Source organism: Erigeron canadensis, chromosome 4 (genome assembly GCF_010389155.1).
Source record: "Erigeron canadensis isolate Cc75 chromosome 4, C_canadensis_v1, whole genome shotgun sequence".
In the NCBI taxonomy this organism is placed as follows: Eukaryota; Viridiplantae; Streptophyta; class Magnoliopsida; order Asterales; family Asteraceae; genus Erigeron; species Erigeron canadensis.
In genome coordinates this window covers 14134263-14155866 of record NC_057764.1, presented here as the reverse complement: position 1 = coordinate 14155866, position 21604 = coordinate 14134263, and the positions used below count along the sequence as shown (strand labels likewise).

The window sequence follows — 21604 nt, the reverse complement described above, 5'->3', positions numbered from 1 at the left end:
CGGTTTCTTCCTGACCATCATCGAAGTTCATCACATAGTTATGCGCACCGATGAAATTTCTTGCCATTTCTGTAATCAATAACAAATCATTAATTACCTAAACAGACACAAAATTCACACGCATAAACAACTAAGATTATCTCGGTAATCTAGTCAAACATATAAATTATCCCTGTAATTTATAATACATAAATTATCTCTGTAATTTAGTTAATATCATTAACTATAATTATCTTTGTAATTAAGTTAACCAATCATAAATATCTTTGTAATATACAATAACACATATAAATAAATTATCCCGATAATTTAGTTATACAAAATTAACTCATTTTCAAATCTTTATTAACATAAACTTTTGAAAATCTGTTAACAATAACTTAGATTATCCCTGTAATTACGTTAAAATAATAAATAACCATTTTTCAAATATTTTATAAAAAATAAAACTTTTAAAAATCTGTTAACGTAACTTAAATTATCCCAGTATTTAAGTTAAAATAAAAATTAACCCATTTTCAAATATTTTATAAAAATAAAACTTTTGAAAATCTGATAAGTCAAAATACAAGGTCGTATCTCTGTACGAGGTCGTATTTCAAGGTCAAAATGCAGTCAACTAAATTCTAAATACGAGGTCGTATTTCTAATTTAGCCACGTATTTGGTCCAGGTCGTAAATCGGCATCGTATTCCAAAAGTCAAACCAGTCAAAATTAATTGACATTTGCGAGGTCGTATTTCCGGGCTAGCAAACCCCTAAATACGAGGTCATCTCACTGTTCATCTTCCCCAACTCGAAAACACGATTTACCCAACCAAAACTTGTAAAAATTGTATCTATACGTTCGTATTCGAGTGATAAACATACCCCAACCCTTAGTTTTACCCAGAAAACATCAAAATCGAAGAACATAGAAAAAACTTGTTCGAAAATTTCGAACCCTATTTTCTTGATTTTCTTGTTGCATGGTTAACTATTGGACGATTAGATTATATACCTAGATTCAGTATTTCACGAGGATGATGAATATATCACTAAAAAACACTCGATCTAATTGTATCTATCAAATCTCAAACGGGGTAGCAAAGTGGTATTATCGGGTTCGTAATGCTCTAAAATTGATATTTAATATGCGAGGTCGTGTTTGGGTAAAATTGGTTTATATACCCAATTGACCCGAATGGGTCTGGGTCAACCCACCCACCAATTACGAGGTCGTATTCTGCCATCTTCAATTATGAGGTCGTAATCTCACCTCCTGCTCACTTTAAATTTCAATTTTCGTCAAAGTTTCTGAATAATTGATCAAAGTTTATTACGAACTTCCTGGAAACATGAAAAATTAAAATGACCAAACATGTAGTTATCAAATATTCATCTTTTCCCTGATCTTCATCTTAAACCTGAAAAGTTAATAAACTTATACAAAATTCGTTAACTTTTCCACGATAAAGCTTTCTTAAACAATCTTGAAACAAGCTTTCCCGAAACTGAACCACTTGCAAATAATACACTTGCAATTTATTCTGTACCACTTGTGACATAACAAACGTATTCATAAAATTTCACAAAATATTTGATGCGTAAATCACGCAAAAACCCAAGCACATAGTTGTAAAGAGTCGAACCTCCAGAAATAGAATTGATGCAGTTCAGGATTCTAATGGTAATGTGGTTGACGGTGAACAGGTAGCTGATGCTTTTGTGTCTCACTATTCGAACTTTCTTGGCCAAGCGCAGCAAGTACAACCTATGGATACTACTAATCTTTTTCCTAATAAGCTATCTTCTAATGATGCGGTTTCTATGATTCGTGCCATTACTGATAATGAGGTTAAGGATGCATTGTTTTCGATGGGGGATGATAAGTCGCCAAGACCTGACGGTTTTTCTGCTGCTTTCTTTAAGGCAGCCTTGGATGTAATTGGGACTGATGTAATGGCTGCAGTTAAGGATTTTTTTCATTCTGGTAAACTTTTGAAGGAACTCAACCACACTATTATTGCGTTGATTCCAAAGGTGGCTGCTCCTGCTCGTGTCACTGATTTTAGGCCTATATCTCTTTGTAATGTATTGTTTAAATGCATTACAAAGATTATAGTCAATAGGATGAAAGAGAGCTTGAAGTCTTTAATTAGTGAGAACCAGTCTGCTTTCGTTCCTGGTAGAAGGATATCTGATAATATTTTACTAGTTCAGGAACTTATGCATAATTATCATCTAGATCTAGGTCCTCCACGATGTGCTTTTAAAGTAGACATTCAAAAAGCTTATGATACTGTTGATTGGGGCTTTTTGAAAACTATTTTGATTGAGTTTGGGTTTAATGAGCGTATGGTGGCATGGATAATGGAATGTGTTTCATCGACTACTTTCTCTATTAGTATTAATGGGATGGTTCATGGATATTTTCATGGAAAAAGGGGTCTTCATCAAGGTGATCCGCTTTCTCCATATTTGTTCACCTTAGTAATGGAGGTTCTTACTCTTATGCTGAAACGACAGGTTACACTCTCTGGTACTTTTAGATATCATAAACATTGCTCGGATGTTGCTATTATTAATCTTTGCTTTGCGGATGATTTGTTTATTTTCCTCCATGGTGATTCTGATTCTGCTCGTGTTATTATGAATGGTTTGAACGAGTTTAAGAATGTTTCTGGTCTACAGCCTAGCCTTCCCAAGAGTACAGCTTACTTTTGTAATGTGCTAAATTATATAAAGTTAGAGATACTTACTATTCTCCCATTTGAGGAAGGATATTTACTTGTAAAATATTTAGGGGTACCATTGGTCTCATCTAGATTAGCTTATCGCGATTGCAAAGAGCTGATAGAAAGAGTTTAGTCACGAGTGCAAGATTGGAAGTCTAAGTTTCTATCGTTTGCTGGACGTTTACAACTTGTGAATTCAGTTATTGCCTCTATGCATGTGTATTGGTCCTCAGTTTTTGCTCTTCCTAGTCGAGTTATACATGAAATTGAACAAATGATGCGCAATTTTTTATGGAGTCAAGGGTCTGTAAAAAGGGGTGCATCGAAGGTTGCATGGGAAGATGTTTGTTTGCCAAAAGAGGAAGGGGGTCTTGGTATACGAAGACTTGCTACTTTCAATACTGCTCTTCTCTCTGCTCATATTTGGTCTATAATATCATTGAAGGAATCTCTTTGGGTTCGCTGGATTCATACTTACGAACTACGTGGTAAGTCTTTTTGGGAGGTTCCTTTAAAAGGTTGTGTGACATGGGGATGGCGAAAGCTTTTGCAAGCTAGGAACCAGGTTAGGCCTTTTTTCTACACTCAAATTGGTGATGGTTTAAGCACATCGGCATGGTATGATAATTGGTGTTATGGCCCTCTTATTTCACATATATCACCAAGGATCATTAATAATGTTGGATTTCATCTTAATACTAAAGTGGCCGAGGTTATTGATAATGAGGTATGGGCATGGCCAACTTCTTGGAACACGTTCTTTCCTAACCTTGTGCCATTCCCTCTTGTAAATGGGGTTACAGATCGTGTTTTCTGGAAGAATAGATATGGATTGTTATTACAATTTTCGGTTTCTGTTGCTTGGGAGGATCTACGACAGCGAAGTAACGAAGTCTCTTGGCATAGGCTGGTTTGGTTTCCTCAATATATTTTGAAACATTCTTTCATTTTATGGTTAGTTATGAGACGCAGGTTGAAGACCCAGGATCTGTTACAGCAATGGGACGTCTCAACCTCTAATGCATCGCCATTGTGTTCTTTATGTGGACATGTAGCTGATTCCCACGATCATCTCTTCTTTGAATGTGATTTTTCTTCTAAGGTGTGGGATTCTTTGAAGATTAAGGCTGAATTACAAGGTACTTCTCATGAATGGAAATCAATTATTACTAATATGTCCGGGAGGGCTTCTTCGAATTCAATTGCAAATGTCGTATCTAAATTATTGTTAGCTGCTACTACTTATTACGTATGGCAAGAGCGCAACCAAAGACTGTTTGGAAGCAATAGAAGGACGACACATCAATTGGTGGATGCCATTGTTCACACAGTTAGATTAAAGTTGATGACATGTCGGTTCAAGAAAACTAGGCGTGTGGAGCGGTTTCTGAGTGCATGGGATCTTCCTGTTTCTTTACTTTGCTGTGTAATCTGGGTGGCATGTCACCCTGTTTTTTGAATATTGCACTTATTAGTGCTTGTCTGTAAAGTCAACTTGGATTTCCCCAAGTTGCATGTTCTTCATTTGTTTATAAAATTCGAGCTAGGGGTAACGGCCTTTTACCGAACCTCAAAAGTTAATAAACTTATACAAAATTCTTTAACTTTTCCACGATAAAGCTTTCTTAAACAATCTCGAAAAAAGCTTTCCCGAAACTGAACCACTTGCAAATTTATTCTGTACCACTTCTGACATAACAAACGTATTCATAAAATTTCACAAAATATTTCATGCGTAAATCACGCAAAAACCCAAGCACAGCGAAAATTAAACAAAATGAAATTAGATATTTTTGGTATTTTCTGGATTTTATGAAATAAACAACAAAGCAAGACGATAAATAAAATGATAGATAAAAGAATCCACCACCAAGATTCGTTAAGGCCAAGCCACCGGAACCAAGGATAAAGGAAACACTCCAACCCACCACTATGTTTGATAAAGGTCTAGCCACCACAAACACAGATAAATGAATCGAAGATTTTTGGATCTCACCACTATAATTGATAAAGGACGAACTACCACAATTATAGATAAACAGATCACTCCAAACCACCAAGATCAAAGATCTATAAAGGTAAATGAAGATTTTTAAGAAATAGAGGCTGCTCTATTAATTTCATTCAATTCAACATAATCTGTTTTACAATGAGAAATAAGCCCCTATTTATAGATAACTACCTGTCTAGAAATCATCGAAATTATAATAAAAATAATAAGGAAATAAAATAAATAAAAGACTGGCAAATGGCGGGGACAACCACTAACAAAATGGACCAATAGAAAGAGCACACATAAAGCTTCTAGAAATACTCCTTTTGCAGCTGGGCCCACAAACCGTTAGGAATAACGTCGTCACACGCCGCTCTTTTTGTCTTTATCACATTTTGATTTCAAACCAGTCAAAATTAATTGATTTCAGTTCTTCTAAAGATCAAATTCAAAACTATGAACACCTCTGTGTTCATTCTTAAGAAAATCTTCTTTCTAAGAAATTATATTAACTTAATATTTGTTTATTGAAATTAACAACTCTGTGTTCTTTTCCTTAAACTGATATCTACTTAACCAAACACAATTTCTTTTAGCTTTTGATCCTTTCTCTATCGCTTAACTACCCTACTCGTTTATTCGTTGTTCCATAAGAATGTAGTTGAGTCCTCTTGGAAACTAGATTCTATTCTGACTCTGTCTCTCGTGCAATAGGAACTTTTATTTAAACAATACAAACATAAATAAATAAAATTACACACATTTTACGAGACACATAACACAAATACACACACCAACATAAACGAATAACATAGTTATAAGAGCTAAAGTATTGCATTGATTAGAGCAGCTTAGCATGTTACATAAGCCCACATGAGAAATAATTCTCTTATTATTAATTATGAACAGTGATCCAAGAGGATTACCAATATGTTTGTCCTCTTAAACACTCGCTACTTCCAGTTTCCTTTTTGTTTGTAACACTTTCGACATATCCTGGCCAAGGACAGTCACCATGTAACCCGAGTAGCCTAATATGCCACTTAATCAAGTTTGCGAACTTAAGTGACCCACATTCAGATATACTCTCACAATCGACACAAGCACTACGATTAAGACATTTGGTAACTAAAGGGAGACGGTCTTTAAGAATCATGTTAGCGGTGACAGGTTGGTGATTCCTCACACGCAGAGCGACCTAACTTGACTCATCGTACGGAAATATACTCAACATTACATAATGCTAAGTACTTGTATATTTGTGACATAATTTTAAAGCGCTTATGGAAACCCGTGACTTTCGATGAGACCCGTGTAGCAAACTTTCTGACAACCTATCCCAAGCTGGAAGCTTTAGGTAGGCTAGGTATACAAAGACACCCCAAGGACTTACTTGTCCGAATCTCAAAGGCCACATTAGCTCCATAATTTTCAAAAGATTAATTAGATATTTGCATATCTTGTCACAAATATACATATGAAAAAGCAATACATACACATGTATGTACCCGAGACCTTCTATATAATAACCAAATATACATAATTACAATGCTAGATCTTTTGCAAGATTTAAGGACCATACTCTAAATACAGAGCAGACATTCTCAGCCATAAATCTGAATATGTTTCCCATAAGAACATTGTATACATTTAAGTTCAGAGTATAAGGAAACTTTGGTACTTTGTGCCTATCGATACATCATATAATAGAGTCACTGAACAAAGCAATTTTAAAGCTAAATTATCATCATGTCTAATCATCTTCACACAATGACCTTACTCCTTTTATTATTTTCTTTTTCTTTTCTGATTTTTTTTATTTTGTTTTTATGACTCTATATGATACACAATACGACACGACACATTTTACAAAGTTCCTGTTGAGAGACACTGTCACTATAGATTTCTCATTCCAATCAATTGGACTAGCAACTCGAAACGAGGTCGGTCAAAAGCCTTAGTGAACAGATCAGCCAAATTAAAGTCACCTTCTAATAGAATAAATATTTTAATCATATGACTTTAATTTCCCTTTAGCACGAAATTCTAATTAGATGAACCTTTATGTCCATTGTGCTTAACAGGAATGGATATGGTGGATAAAGTGTCCTTCTATATGAGAGTATAAGGGAATTTCTAACCGTAATTTTCTGAGCCTGTGAACAAGCTTTCACTTGCTGTAATGTACTCTAAAGTCTCTCCTAAGATCGACATCCACTTATTGTTGTTTTCACAAGTTTTGGTGCAAGATCAAAAAGCTCAGAAAATGAATATTTGAATGATTTTGACTCAACTGACTTATCTTTTCAAATTGGTTTCCATTTAGATTTAGTCAACTGAGATTTTGCTTTCGAAATATGTTTAGAATTATCCTCGAAAGATAGAAAAGAGACAGAAGTAGTTGTTTCATCAAAATTTGGTTTCTTAGCATACTTCTTACCCTTTTGCAAGGAGTAATTAGTAAACTGAGAGATTTTTCTTTCAAATGGTTTGGAAGATCTACCCGTGTAAATCCTCTTTGGAACATCAACTTTAGGTTTGGATGACTCGGTTTTTGGAAAACTTTTAGAAACCTCAATCTTGTCACAAATACAATCAAAATCAGTCTGAGTTGAGGTCTTAATGGTCTCAATAACATCACAAATAGTTTGTACAGGGGTATTCACAGCTTCACATATAGGACAATTAGGTTGAGTGCAAACGTCAACAACTTCTTTAAATCGATTAGAAGAGACAAAACAATGATTTTGACTTGGAAAAGATTTGGTTTATGTTTGCAATTCAATCTCAAGGTCAAAAATTTTCTTGGTCAAAGATGTTTCATTTTACTGAAATTGTAAACACTTGTCTTCAAAACACTTGATTTGAGGACAAAAATTTGTTCTTTCCTTTTCAACTTTGCTCTCAAAAATGGTGGACTTGTTTCGCAACTCATGGTGTAACTCAGAAATCTTTTGTTGCAAAACAAGTTCTTTGATTTGACTCTCTAAAACAACTTTATTGAGCTCTTTGGAAGAATTGTCCAACTCATTTGTTAATTTGAAAATCTGTGAGTGCAAATGATCATTTTGTTTTTGAAGACATTCCATGTTTGACAAAATAAGATCATTTACAGATTTGAGCTCTTTATTCTCATATTTGAGTTGGTCAATTTCAGATTGAAAAATTTTGTATTCTCTTACAAAAGTTTTAAATGTATTCACATCGACTTTATTTTTCTCAAAACAAACCACTACACATGGATTCTTCCTGATATACCAATAAATGTGATTATCATGACGACGCATTTCTTCCCAACTTGGCTCTTTGCCCATTAAAAAATCCAATACCTTGTTAAAAAATTCGGCTGAAAGTTTTATTGTCATTTTGATTCAAAACTTGTTGACAATCGAATTAAATGAACAACCCAAGAGAAGACTAAAATTTAGCCCAAGACAATTTCTAAAAGATTAAAGCTTTAGTCCAACAAAAACACTAGTATGATCAACAAAAGAAAAAAAAATTAATAGAAAAAAGTCCAAAACAAACACAACATAGTCAAAATAGAATCATATGACCCCACTCTAATTTCCAAACACGTTATCTCTTGATTTTATGACTCAAAATAATAATACACTTTAAAAAAAAATCCTTTTAACACTCTAGATCTCAAACAATTTCTCTTAACACTTTCTCCTTTTCTCAAACACCACAGCTGAGTTTCTCTTGTAGACACACAACATCAGACAATCTCAATCAATCACAGCCAGCTGAAAAACCACACAATCACGAGACAAGCACTTTGAGGAAAAAGCGTATTGTATGTCGAGCTATGAGCTCGGAAAATGGTGTAATTGGGTCGAAAATTAGTTAAGTGTAGGACAATCGATTGAATTGTATAGTTTGCAGTGGAAAATGATCGGTAAATGCGGGTATTTGGTGATCTTGGATGATTTTGTATTGTTTGCAGAGAACTGAGCTCTTCAAATGAGTGTATTGTGACTGAAAATCGGTTAAATGAAAAGGTACGGGTTGCAGAGATATGAGCTCTGCAAATGGAAGAATTTGAAAATTTCGGCTAAGTGATTTAGTACGGGTTGCAGAGATATGAGCTCTGCAAATGCGGTGTTGGTGGTGTTGGTCGAATTTGTAGAAGTCAAAAACGGGATATATGGTGTTTGCCGAGCTCGGTAAACACGAGAATCAATATGGATTTTAGTGATCGGTTACTTCTGCAAATGTAGAGATAAGCAAATCGGTTACTTCGCCAATGGCAAGATTTGGACTTCTGCAAATGACTAAGTCCACGAGTTCTACAAACACTATGTTTGTCACCTTGGCAAAGGCTAGTAATTCCACCACTTCGGCAAACAATTGTTTTGTAACTTATTGCTGGAAAAACTCAAGAACACGTCGGAAAAAAAATAATCCAGATTACTCCTTCTTTCCTTTGAATCAAATCTCAAAACGACCACCAATACATTCAGAAATGACCCGCGAACAAACCCTGACCAAAAATTAAGCCGATAGACACTCGCCGGAAAATTCGATAGTTCGCCGGAGAAATTAAAACTCCGATAACTTTGTTGTTTCTTTAAGTTAACACTTGAAATCACCACCAATCGAATCAACTCTTTATCCCGCACAACCCTAACCAAAAAACTCTTCAGATTATGTCTTGCCGGAAAACTCAGTCACGTGCCGGAATATGAATTCACTACAAAACTTCTTCAATCAGTAACATAAGTACATCGTTCTGCTCAGAATTGGATTGCAATTAATTCCTTATGAATTTCAGAACGAATCAACAACAAACGAAGAAGAAAATGAAGAGAGAAGATCTGGAGAAATTTGTTTCCTTTCTGCCCTATTTTCTCTCTCTCTATTTTTTTTGGGGGACGTGTAGGCCGACCACCCCATATGTAATCCGACCACCCCTTTTGGAGCGACTGTCACTCCTAAAGGGGTAGTAGGATACGACAACGGGCGACAGCATACGACAAATGTTATGTACGATTCGAACCTACCACCCCTTTAGGAGCGACTGTCGCTCCTAAAGGGGTAGTAGGTTCGAATCTAACTATTTGCCCCTATAATGTATCTGTTTCCCCGTGACGATTCATATTCTCTTTAAAAGTTCGATCGATCGAGGCATTTCATTTGCTCACTTTTACACATTCCTCTGTTTTTGGATATAAAGTATAGTAAGTATAGATATTACTGATAAGTGTTTTTATTATTTTAGATGGATTGCTTGGAGGAAATTTTCTTAAATCCAAATGCGCCGGAAGGTGTAAATGATGAGTTTGTGTACGAAGAGCCCGATGATGAATTTGAATCCCCAGATGTCCGTGCTGAATTTGATTACGATCACGATGTTTTTTATACCAAGGAGGTATGTATATAATCCAACCTTTTCATTTTTTGTGTTGTTATTTTGTGAGTAATTGTATTTTGTTATTATTCATTAGATTTGTTGCTATAAAAGTATGTAAGAAAACTAATTATTAAAACTACGGATAAAAAATTGTTTATAAAAACATATTAAAAAATGTACGTAAAAATGTAGATTAACAAAAGCTATTGAAAAGTTGTTAAAAAAAAAGTGTATAAAAAAGTGTATTATAAAAAAGTGTATAAAAAGTGTATTATAAAAAAATGTATAAGAAAGTGGATTATAAAAAAGTATATAAAATAGTGTATTAAAAAAAATGTATTATAAAAAAGTGCATATAAAATCTAATTATAAAAAAGTATATAAAAAGTAAAATTAAAAGTGTATAGAAAGTGTATTAAAAAAAGTGTATAAAATATTTCAGGTGTTTGACACACACATAGATTTGGTAGACTAGGCTCAAAAAACGGCAAAGGAGCTTGGTTATGTGTTAGTAAAACGAAGATCAAATGCCACAAAAGGCGGAGAAGTTAAAAAGGTGGTCCTTATTTGCAACCGTGGTGAAAAAAAGATAAGCGGTCAACCGGGGCACCCAAAGGGAGTACCAAAATTGACTGTCCATTCAAATTGGTAGGCCGTCTGACAAAGGACCATAGTTGGTGGGTTGAAGTTATAGATCACCGACATAACCATCCATCAGCTCGTAATTTGGAAGGTATTGCGTACGCAAGACGACTAACCGATGTTCAAAAAGAATTTGTGGACGAAAAGGCGTTGCTAGGTTTTGGGCCAAATAGCATAAGGGACCAATTGAAGGATGCATTTCCCGGCATCTTGACCCGTTCACAAGACATTTCTAACTACCTGCGGCAACACCGGCTAAAGCACGCCCAACAACAAGGGGAAACTCGAATGCAGGTGAAATAAGAAACATACCTGCTTGTGGATCGTATAACTATATGTTTATTTTTTAAAAAAATACGACTTCCTTATACTTTGGTCGTTTACCCGTTGCAGATCGTGCTCCAATTACTATCTGACCATCAGTACACGTATCAGTACACGACGGATAGCAAAACCGGATGTTTGACCAATCTCTTTTTCGTACATCCTACATCACTTGACATATGGCGTGCATTTCCTTGGATCATTGAAATAGACGCCACGTATAAAACCAACATTTACAACATGCCGCTTGTTGAGATTGTGGGTGTCACTCCAACTGGCAAGACATTCAGCATTGCGCACGCACTTATTGAAAATAAGCAACATGCGGCATACACATGGGTGTTACAGTGCTTGAGGTCGATGCTCGAAGAAGGGTTCGTCGTGCGTGTGGCACTCACTGATCGGGATCTGGCCCTCATGAAAGCGGTTAAGGATGTGATGCCGGAAACGAAGCTGATACTGTGTAGAATACACATTTGGAGGAATATTGAGTTACATGCCAACCCATCGTTTGGGTCAAAAAAAGATTATGGTTCGTTTAGACACCGGTGGGATAAACTCGTAAAGTCAATCACGCTTAAAGAATACGCAGAGAATGAGCAGCGGCTAAAAGTATTCTTGGCAGATAAACCAAGTATATACATCCCGTCCCCATACTGTTTTTATGATAACGCTTACGATATAACCATGTAGCTAAATCACTTTTTATTTTCCTGCAGATCTTTATAAGTATCTACAAATACAGTGGCTTGCCTCGTACAAGGAGTTATTTGTGTCATGTTGGATCGACCAACACCGCAACTATCGTAACTACACTACCAACAGGGTTGAGAGCGAGCATTCTTTGCTGAAGTCAGTTATGCATCAAAAGCGGCTTACGTTCCACAGAATCGTTGAATGTGTTAACTCTGTTGTCAGCGGGCAATACACCGAAATAAAGGGGTCACTGGAACATTGCAGGCAGTACAATCAAAATAAACACAACTATCCTTGTTTAAAGGATTTGCTCGGTAAAGCCTCCCATGTAGCCTTGCAAATTATGGTTGACGAAATTGATCGATTGAAAAATACACTAAAAGGGGACGTGTCAAAGTGCGGGTGTACAGTATGGGCTAGCTGTGGCTTGCCATGTAGTTGTCGACTTCTAACATACATGCAGGAACGTAAGTACAGTTCATTCAAATACAAATGGTCCATTTTACTTAAAAATACTTAATGTAATATTTTTATTCCTGCAGGAAGGCATGTTCAAGAATATGAGATAGATGCATTTTGGTGCAGGCTCAATATAAACCCGTCCACCTGCCTGCCTGGAAATGTGAAGAAAGACTCGGATGATGACAAGCCTGTTGAGGACTTTTGTGGCGAGGTTACTACTGCCTTGGAACGACAACCCATAAAACAAAGGAAAAGCTTGATGTCAAAAATAAAGGACCTCATCTATCCGGGTCGGTCCAAAATCAAGGATCCGGAGGTCCTAAAGAAAACACGTGGTAGACCTGTTGGGTCAAAGAAAAAGGTATATTATTATAGTCTAGCAAATTATTAATTGTTAAATACTATACGGGTATACATCTAACTTAATTATTCATTCATTCATTGCAGATGCCAGACTTGAACGTATCACCTCCGATGCCACCACCACCAAAGATGAAAAAGTCAAGGTCCGTGCACGTGACAACACCTAAGTATCCGGATACCGCACCAGACTCAGGCTCATGCTACAGAGACTTTCAGTCGGCGAGACACAGTGACCATGTGCCCACGCAGTCACGTTTCGCGGAGCCTGACACCGAATTACGGGAGGACACCCGTGGATATATTGATGAGTTGATCCGATCGTCACAATTTTCAGCAGCAGGGCCGAGTAATGAGCCTACAACCGAACCCTCATTCTTAGATCAGTTGTTCGGCGCAGCCGAACCCGCGTACTATCCTGTGCCACCAACAGCACCAACAGGCGTAGTGGATCAGTTCTTCAGTGCCGATACTTATTTTCCTGCAGGTCCTAGCACTCCGATGCTAGCTGCACCATCATCGTACTTTGATTTTTTCACTACGCCCACACAACCTTCGATGCCACCAGCACCATCACCTCCGATGCCACCAGCACCAGCACCATCACCAATATCTCCCATATCAGCTGAGCAGCAATTGGCTGCTCTACCAGTACCACCACCTAACACTCGCCCACTGCAGACGACGGGTATAAAGGGTTACCTTGATGACATACCGAATGTATTTAGACCATACGTCAAGGGGATTATTAATGTCAGTGGTGATGGCAACTGTGGATTCCGGGCACTTGCTGTTGCATTGGGGTACGATGAAAACGAAGGTTACGAGTGGATCCGACTACATATGTTGGCCGAGTATGAAAACAACAAACAATTCTACAATGAACTAACAAAATGGGGACAGGCTGAAGCGAGGTTTTTTGAGGGGTTATCAAGGTCTTATGTATGGGTGTTTAGACCAACTGGCTACTGGATGCACATGACTATGGGGGCCATGTTGTTGTCCAACAGGATGGGTATAGTAATTAACTGTTTATCTACTGCCGCCAGTTGGACTTCGTTCCCATTTACCTATGGTCCTGATGAGATGCCTAGGACAGAGCCCATATCAATAGCATTAGTACATGGTCACGGTCACTATATCATGGTGCAGTTGGAAGGTGACTACCCGATGGCCCCAGAGATCGCATATTGGGTACAGGATCGTGTAAGGCCTCCCGTGAGCAAATGGAAAGATTTGTACCGACACCGCCAGTTAGCCTACAATAGATATATAGATGCAACAAAACCTCCTCCCATCTATATGGGAACAGTGGACTCATCTGATTAGGATTGTAATAAAGTTTTTTGTTTTTTGTTATGCCCGTTTTTTTTTTTTTTTTTTTATTAAAGAAAACTTGGGGTGTTACTTCGTAACTTTATCATCTTTTTACTTGCTATATTACTTTTAATAATATAATAATACTACGAAATTTGGGGTGTTACATTTTTGCAAACCGGATAGTCCACCATCATTATAAACAAACAGTACACAAATAATAAAAATGTCCATATCAAATACAAATAATAAAAATGTACATAACAAACTGTATTTATAAAAATGTCCATACTTCGTACAAATAAAAAAAGTCTAATCACCGGAACCGTCGTCGTCCTCACCGGCATTATCATCACCCACACCTGGTCCGGATACAGAGCCTGTTCCACTAAAAAATCCACTCATATCCGACAAGCTACCAAATTCCCCTGATGGAGGTCTATAATGCGCCGATGTCCCATCCCATAACTGGCGGGGGTCGAAATACTCATCACCAGGCTGGTTCAAGTCAACATAGTAGCCGGAAGGTTGGGATCCAGAGGGGCCAGAATAGGATCCAGACGGGCCGGAGGAGGATCCAGATTGGCCTTCCGGAGGTCCATAATGTGGTTGCGGCAACTCAACAGGGAAATCATGGGATCCGAAACCCCTGAGAATCCTCCCTAGTCCACGCTGATGTCCCGATCGCGATCCAAACGCTTCCGGGAACAACTGGGTTGGAGGTGTCGGTGCAGGATCCTGTGAATGTCTCACCTGCGCAGCTTCCAGACGGGACTGCATATAAATAGTAAGGTAAGTTTAATAAATGGAGCAGTAATTAAAAGTAATTTAACTTAAAGTTATGTATATACCGCAACTTCCGGAGGTTGTAGTCTGTGGGTTGCCGCCCAAGTCGACTCCCACGTGGGCGGTGGCCCCTCCTTATTTTCGTTATGGTGCTTGGCCTGCAAACAAGTCAAATAATTAGCATAAAAAAAACACAAGAATTGTATACTTTTGTTAAAACCAAACGTACCAACGCCCGATCGTGGGCAAGAGAAATAGATCGCCGACCCTGAGTCCCCACCGCCTGTTTGGACCGGTTTGTCTTGTTTGTCTCGGCCCGCTTGACCCGGTCATCCCTCGTATAGAAACGCAATAGTTTTCCCCACTCTTCCGGGTCCATACCAGCTGGCGGTACTGTCTGCAGGGTATCTGCTGCGCCTACACCCCCCCGTGCTGTAAAATGCTGAGATTTGAATTTTGACTTTCTCTGCCTATATATGCTAGCTGCATCAGCACGGAAAGCCTGTTTTGCTGCCTTCCAGGTGGGGTCGTCCTCATCAAGCTCTAAGTACTGGTCCATCGCAAACCAGCGCTACATTGTTTACAAATACAAGTTAGCATTTTCGGGTTATCATTGTAAAACATATTAAGTAAAAAAATATAAAAAGAAACATATTCTAACCTGTATTTCCTCCAAGATATTGTCCCTCAGAGACTCAGGCACATCGTCCCATGACTCGTAGTACTGGGGGACATCTCCGATCAATGAGCCTAACAAAGATTTGTACATAGCCCCGTAGTCCCCGATTGACTGAAAGGTCTTTGATTTGTAATCGAAGTACATGGGTAACGGGCCTCCATTTTTCTTGAAGGCAGCCTCAAGGTTTAGATGTTTGGCTGCCCCTCTTGGTGGTGGTGGTGTTTTCTTCGACCCTACAGAACCAATAAGTAACAATAACATAAATAAGTTACTTTAAACGATAAGAATACAATTATTTCAATGCATAACTAAATTTAATGTAAAGTCAATTTTCTTACCGCTGTTTTTGCAGCATGTTATTTTCTTCCACCACGATCGGTGCGGATCGTTTCCATCGCCGTCGCCGCCGTGAGCTCCTAGCATTTTTCTTATATCTACATAAATAATACACGTATTATAATACTTTTTATATCAACTTTTTTAACTACTTTTTTTTTAACTTAATTTTTTATATGACTTTTGTACTACTAATTTTTCAATATATGTTTTAATATCTTTTTATACTTATGTTTTAATACCTTTTTTATTTATACATTTTTATATTTTCTAATACAAACATTTTCTAGTACAAACTTTTATAAACTTTTTTTAAATATATTTGTTATATACTATGTAATACACTTTTTTTACATTTTATATTTTTTACACTTTTTTACAAACATTTTTACATAACAAAAACAAGAACAACAACAAGAACACAAGAACAACAATACATTAAATCTATGGGCGTATACAATACGTTAAATCTATGGGCATATAAGATCGATCCTAATACATCTATGCATAACAAGAATAACATCAAACTAATACATATACTATATAGCAAATTAATAGATACGAAATAAAAATAAAAAATAAAAACTTACTTCAACGTTGGGTTTACGAAAGGGGTAACGACGGGTCGCTCCTAAAGCCTCACTGAAAAACTGGGTCGCTCCTAAAGCCTCACCGGAATATCTTGGCCGGAAAATATGGGGGAGAGGGGGGTTGGATCGGTTGGAATGGAGAAGAGAAAGGGAGAAGGGAATGAATAAGGGGATGGATCGGTACAGAGAAAGAATGTATTAATTTTTTCGAGGCACCCCTTTAGGAGCGACAGTCGCTCCTAAAGGGGGGTTTGACGGGTCAACGGTTCCAACGGGTATATGCATAGGTATCCGCGAGCAATAAATGGGTCGACCCTTTAGGAGCGACAGTCGCTCCTAAAGAGGGGTGGTCGGGTTACCGAACATTCCGTGGTCGGGGTATGTGGCCTGTTTTTTTATTAATCGATAATAACAATAGTAAGACACACACGTGATCTGTACTGTATCCACTATAGTAGCAGTTTCTCTTTTCTGTTTGACTTTTCTATTTGTATTAGATGTCGAGTTCAATGTTTAACCCATAAAATCATGAATTATCGATCTAAAATTCGAAAATAAAAACAAGATTAATCAGATTAATCACTAATCCACCTTCAATCACTGTCCAGATTCACTAATCAGCCTTGAAATCAGTGAAAACAGTAAAATCATATTCAAATTAAGCTCAAAACACCAAATTTTGAACAAAATCGATTACGAATATGTTCGTGGATCGCTCGAATACACCGATTATGCTTTGATACCAAATGTAAAGAATAAACTTGAGCTTAATTGAGATAACAATGGTGGAATTAGGGTTATGTGTGTGTTTGAGTGTGTGTGGATGATGGGTGGTGGAAGATGAAGTTAGAGAGAGAAAGTAACTTAGAGAGAAGGAAGTATGGAATTATGATTAAAGACTTATTACAAGGTTTATGGGGAAGGAGTATTTATACAAATCACTAACTTAACACTAACACCCCTTCCAATTCTAGAATTTATAATTAAACACCATATTTATAATTCTAACAGGTGTCTGATCACTCGCCATGTGTTTTAAAACTTCCATCCTTTGCAAGAACTCGACCTAAGCCTTTTAAGTTTGCGAATTTCATTATGCATAAACCGGGTTTCAATGAGGCTAGGAAGCGTGATTGGGATATGAAAGTGCAAGGCCATTACATGTTTCGGGAAGTAAAGAAACCCAAAAACACTTAAAAAACCAATTTGCAAAATATTGCAAAATCAAGGTAACTTGCATAATAATGTTGATAGATTGAGGAAGGAGTTAGATGAAATTCAAAAGTCCGTTGAAATCAATCCTATGGATGGGCAACTTGGCCAAAATGAAGATATGATGTGGAAACGTCCAGATTCACTAAAGTGACTGACACTAGTGAACTGAGTAAATCTTCTTAACTGAAGAAGTCATCTGAGATGAAGCCCATTTATGAGCTGACGAGGTTATCTGAACTGAAAGAAGATTCTGAATGAACAATGCCATCTGAACAAGCCATGCAAATTCTGCCAGCGATAGCCCATTTTAGACAAGTGTTCACTAAGCCAGTTCAACCACCAGTGGTAACACTTCTCCAATGGAAAGATTCTCCAGTGGCATCAGTTTGTGAAGTTTTCCACTGAAGCACTCCAGTGACCAGTTTCACTTTCGTCTCCAGTTGGTTGCTCCAGTGTCCAGTCTACAGTTGAAGCTCCAGATGTTAAATTCCAGTTCCTAGCTAAAGTTTGTTTCAGTCTAGTGGCGGCGGCAGTTTCAGGTGGCCTGACGGCGGCGGTATTTTTAGGTGGCTCGACAAGTCGTGGTTAGTTTCATTTTTTGTTATTGATTCTTGGATAATATATGATGTTTCTCTTGATTTCTTTAAGTGCGTATGATTATTCTGTGATTTAGATTTGATGAGGATGATAATGAAGAATTGAAATGAATGAAGATAACGATTGTTTATGGTAGACTACAAGAGAGATTTGAGCCTATTATCCAAAAAAGTTCATTTATATATTTTTCTTCTTTCTTTTTATTAATTATGCATATTGATTGATGATGATGATTTAAGGATTATGTGTTTGTGTGTGTGAGAGATCTGGGTTTTGATATGTATACGGTAGATTGATAATGATAACTTTGCACGAGTAGCCCTGCTTTATATAAAAAAACAATATTACCCCTCACGTGAGAGGCACATGATGTATTTAACGGTAAAAATAGACGGAAAGTTAACTTTGGACCAAGATTGCAAGGGATGCATTTCACGACTTTGCACATGTTTGTACTAAACTTGGAAAAAGTGTGATAACACAGAGACCAAAAATGCAATTTGTTCTTAATAAAATATATATATGAGTAACTGCTTTGTTGGATTGAATTATTTGGACATTTAAGTACATACGGAAACATCACCAAACATCTTACATGGTGGTTACTATATGATATAGTAACATGATATACGTAAAAATGTATTAAAGAAAATCATGTCATATGGGTTACTGTGTGTGCATTAAGTAGGCACGAATGGAATTTGTTGATCAAAAATGTATAACACTATAACACGTACAAACCTACAAAAATTACATACAAGTTGCAATGGCATTGCATGACACATAATCAGTCTTTAGGCGCAGGACTATTTGTGGCATGAGACTTGGTTCTCTTTTGCGTATTTGTGTGACTAGGTTTAGCGACGTTCGAGGACGTTAACTTGTTCAATTTACTTGTACTCGTATTTCTATAAGACGTTATCTAAAGGTGAGTTTATAACCCCTTTAAGTTTACTATTTTCTAAATGTGGGATGAAAGACATACTTTAATTTACTAAATCTTGGTTGATCCTATTTATATATATTTGATATTTTAGTCATATTGATATTTTTGTTGAATTGATAGACATATTTTAAGCTTTTGAGCTTGTCATAGACTTTTAGACATATTTTTGTATACTTGTACGTTATTGCATGAGTTCTAACAATTTAAGTCCCTGAGACATTCACATTACTATTAACTTTATGTCGTAGATATTATGGGATAGTGCTATCTAGGGTCAGACCAGCCCTCATCCACACTACTCAGTGGGTGCATGGTATCTTTAGATCCTATTCATACGATGTTAGAATATGAATCCTCATAGGGCATAATCGGTCAAGCGGTTTAGTAATGGCCTCATTGCAATTGACAGTTCAAGCATACTGTAAGTGTACGTCTATGTCAATAGCAGTCTAGATTGTTTGGGCTTATATTGTAATATGTCTTTGTCATGTGATTGTCATTAATGAACTTTGTATTATGCATAGAATACTAGATTAAGTTTAAGTATTGAATGTATAATGATATTCTGCTAAGGAAATACGACCTCGTAATTGCAGGGTCAATTACGAGGTGGCTTATAGGAATACGACCCCGTATTTGCAAGGTCAAATACGAGGCCAATCACATAATACAACCTCGTATTAGTGACGGGCTGGGCTGGATTTGCGAGCTCGACTCGCTGAAGTCCAATCGGGTGTTTCCTATAAATACCAGAACCCTAACAGAGATTAGGGTCGAACATTTGTCGAATTATCAAGCATATTTGTGCAGGTTAATAAGTCAAAGGTCATTCCGCTAGCCCGAAGAAGACCTGCGAGGCAGCAGGTGATCTAGGGGCTTTCGTTGTGAATCACCACGTTATAGAGAGGGATTCCGCACCTCTAGATAACAGGATCGAACTATTAACGATTCGCGTCATGGGGACTTACACATACTAAATGTCTAGACTTAATCAACCAATTATATTATTTATGTACATTGACTAAGCATATTCTTTTACACAAGTTGACATGGATCCTGAAAACCTATGGACTCACTCAACTATTTTTAGTTGATTCCGTTTTAATTCGCGTGCCTTTCAGGAAATCGTTAGTAAGGGTCAGCTCTTACAAAGAAGTTTCAGACTCTTACCTCGTCAAGATATATTGTTCTCTAGATCATTGTATAGTCTTTTGGTATGTTTCAGATCATGTATCTTGTCTACTTTAGTCTTTTATTATGGGACTTTCTGGTAAAGTGTAATCCTCCTTTTGTACTTCTTGTAATATAATGGTGTGTTATGATCTATTGACTTGTGCTATGTACTATATATTTGTTGCATCCTATATTTCGCCTTAGCGGGGTGTTACAAGGAAAGCGAGGATTGAGACAGGGTGACCCTATGTCACCTTATCTATTCACTTTGGTGATGGAAGTACTGACACTTATTTTGAATACTTTTGTTTCTGCTACTTCTAATTTCAGGTTCCATAATAGATGTGACAAGTTACATATCACTAATTTATGTTTTGATGATGACTTGTTTATCTTCTCACGGGGTGAAACGAGATCAGCGAAAGTCGTTATGGTGTCTTTTAACTGATTTCGAGATATGTTTGGCCTAGTGGCGAGTATGACAAAGAGCATGACATTTTTCTGTAATGTCCCTGATCATGTTAAACATGCTATTCTTGCTATCATGCCATTTGAAGAAGGAAGTCTACTGGTAAGATACCTTAGAGTCCCTCTAATTTCAACTCGTTTATTGTATAAGGATTGTAAAATTTTGATGGAAAAATTAGAGAAGTGGATTACGGATTGGCGAAACAAATCCTTATCTTTTGCGGGGATTTCTATGGAATCCAGGTGAATATGTAAAAGGCAAAGCCAAAGTGTCATGGAAAGCTATTTGTCTTCCAAAATCGGAATGAGGGCTTGGTATTAGACGGATCGTATGGGTCAAATAGATCCATAAAGCTTTAATCGTCACACATGTTTGGAGTCTACTTAACCATAGGGAATCCTTATGGGTTAAATAGATACATGTGTATAAAATAAAAGAGAGAAACTTTTGGGATCTACCGATTCAAGTGAATTGTAGCTGGAGTTGGAGGAAACATTTACTTCTTCATTATCAAATCAGGCCTCATATTTGGACTAGAATTGGTAATGGATTGAACACTTCTGTTTGGTATGATAAGTGGGCAGATTTATGTCCTATTAGCAGCTATATCACTCCTTGTGAGGTTAATCATGCTGGTCTTAATCTTGGAGAATTTGTTGCTGATCTTTTTGATGAGGGGAATTGGAAATGGCCAGTTGCTTGGTTTGATTTATTTCCGATATTAATTGACCTGCCCAACATCCACCTCTCACCGCATACTCGTGATACATTATTTTTAAAATTTCTCTTCTTCAGCCGTTTGAGATACAATTCGATCCAAGCAAGATGTAGTTACGTGGCACAGAGTTGTTTAGTTTTTGCAAATGATACCGCGGCATGCATTTCTTATGTGGTTGTTGGTTTTACGCAAATTGAAAACTCAGGACATTATTATCCAAGCAAGTGT

At 37.1% G+C, this 21604-nt stretch overlaps 2 protein-coding genes across 2 annotated transcripts; one reads left to right on the top strand and one right to left on the bottom strand.

The window, feature by feature from the left end:
• Nucleotides 1–1755: 1755 nt before the first annotated feature.
• Nucleotides 1756–10541, top strand: LOC122597008. Its single transcript, XM_043769648.1, has 4 exons — nt 1756–2689; nt 2951–4143; nt 9935–10084; nt 10509–10541. The coding sequence occupies exons 1-4, from the start codon at nt 1756–1758 to the stop codon at nt 10539–10541; spliced, it is 2310 nt and encodes a 769-aa protein (XP_043625583.1).
• A 3638-nt stretch (nt 10542–14179) lies between these two features.
• Nucleotides 14180–15038, bottom strand: LOC122597007. Its single transcript, XM_043769647.1, has 3 exons — nt 14883–15038; nt 14719–14811; nt 14180–14641 (listed from the first exon to the last, which is right to left on the bottom strand). The coding sequence occupies exons 1-3, from the start codon at nt 15030–15032 to the stop codon at nt 14180–14182; spliced, it is 705 nt and encodes a 234-aa protein (XP_043625582.1). The 5' UTR covers nt 15033–15038.
• Nucleotides 15039–21604: the final 6566 nt, after the last annotated feature.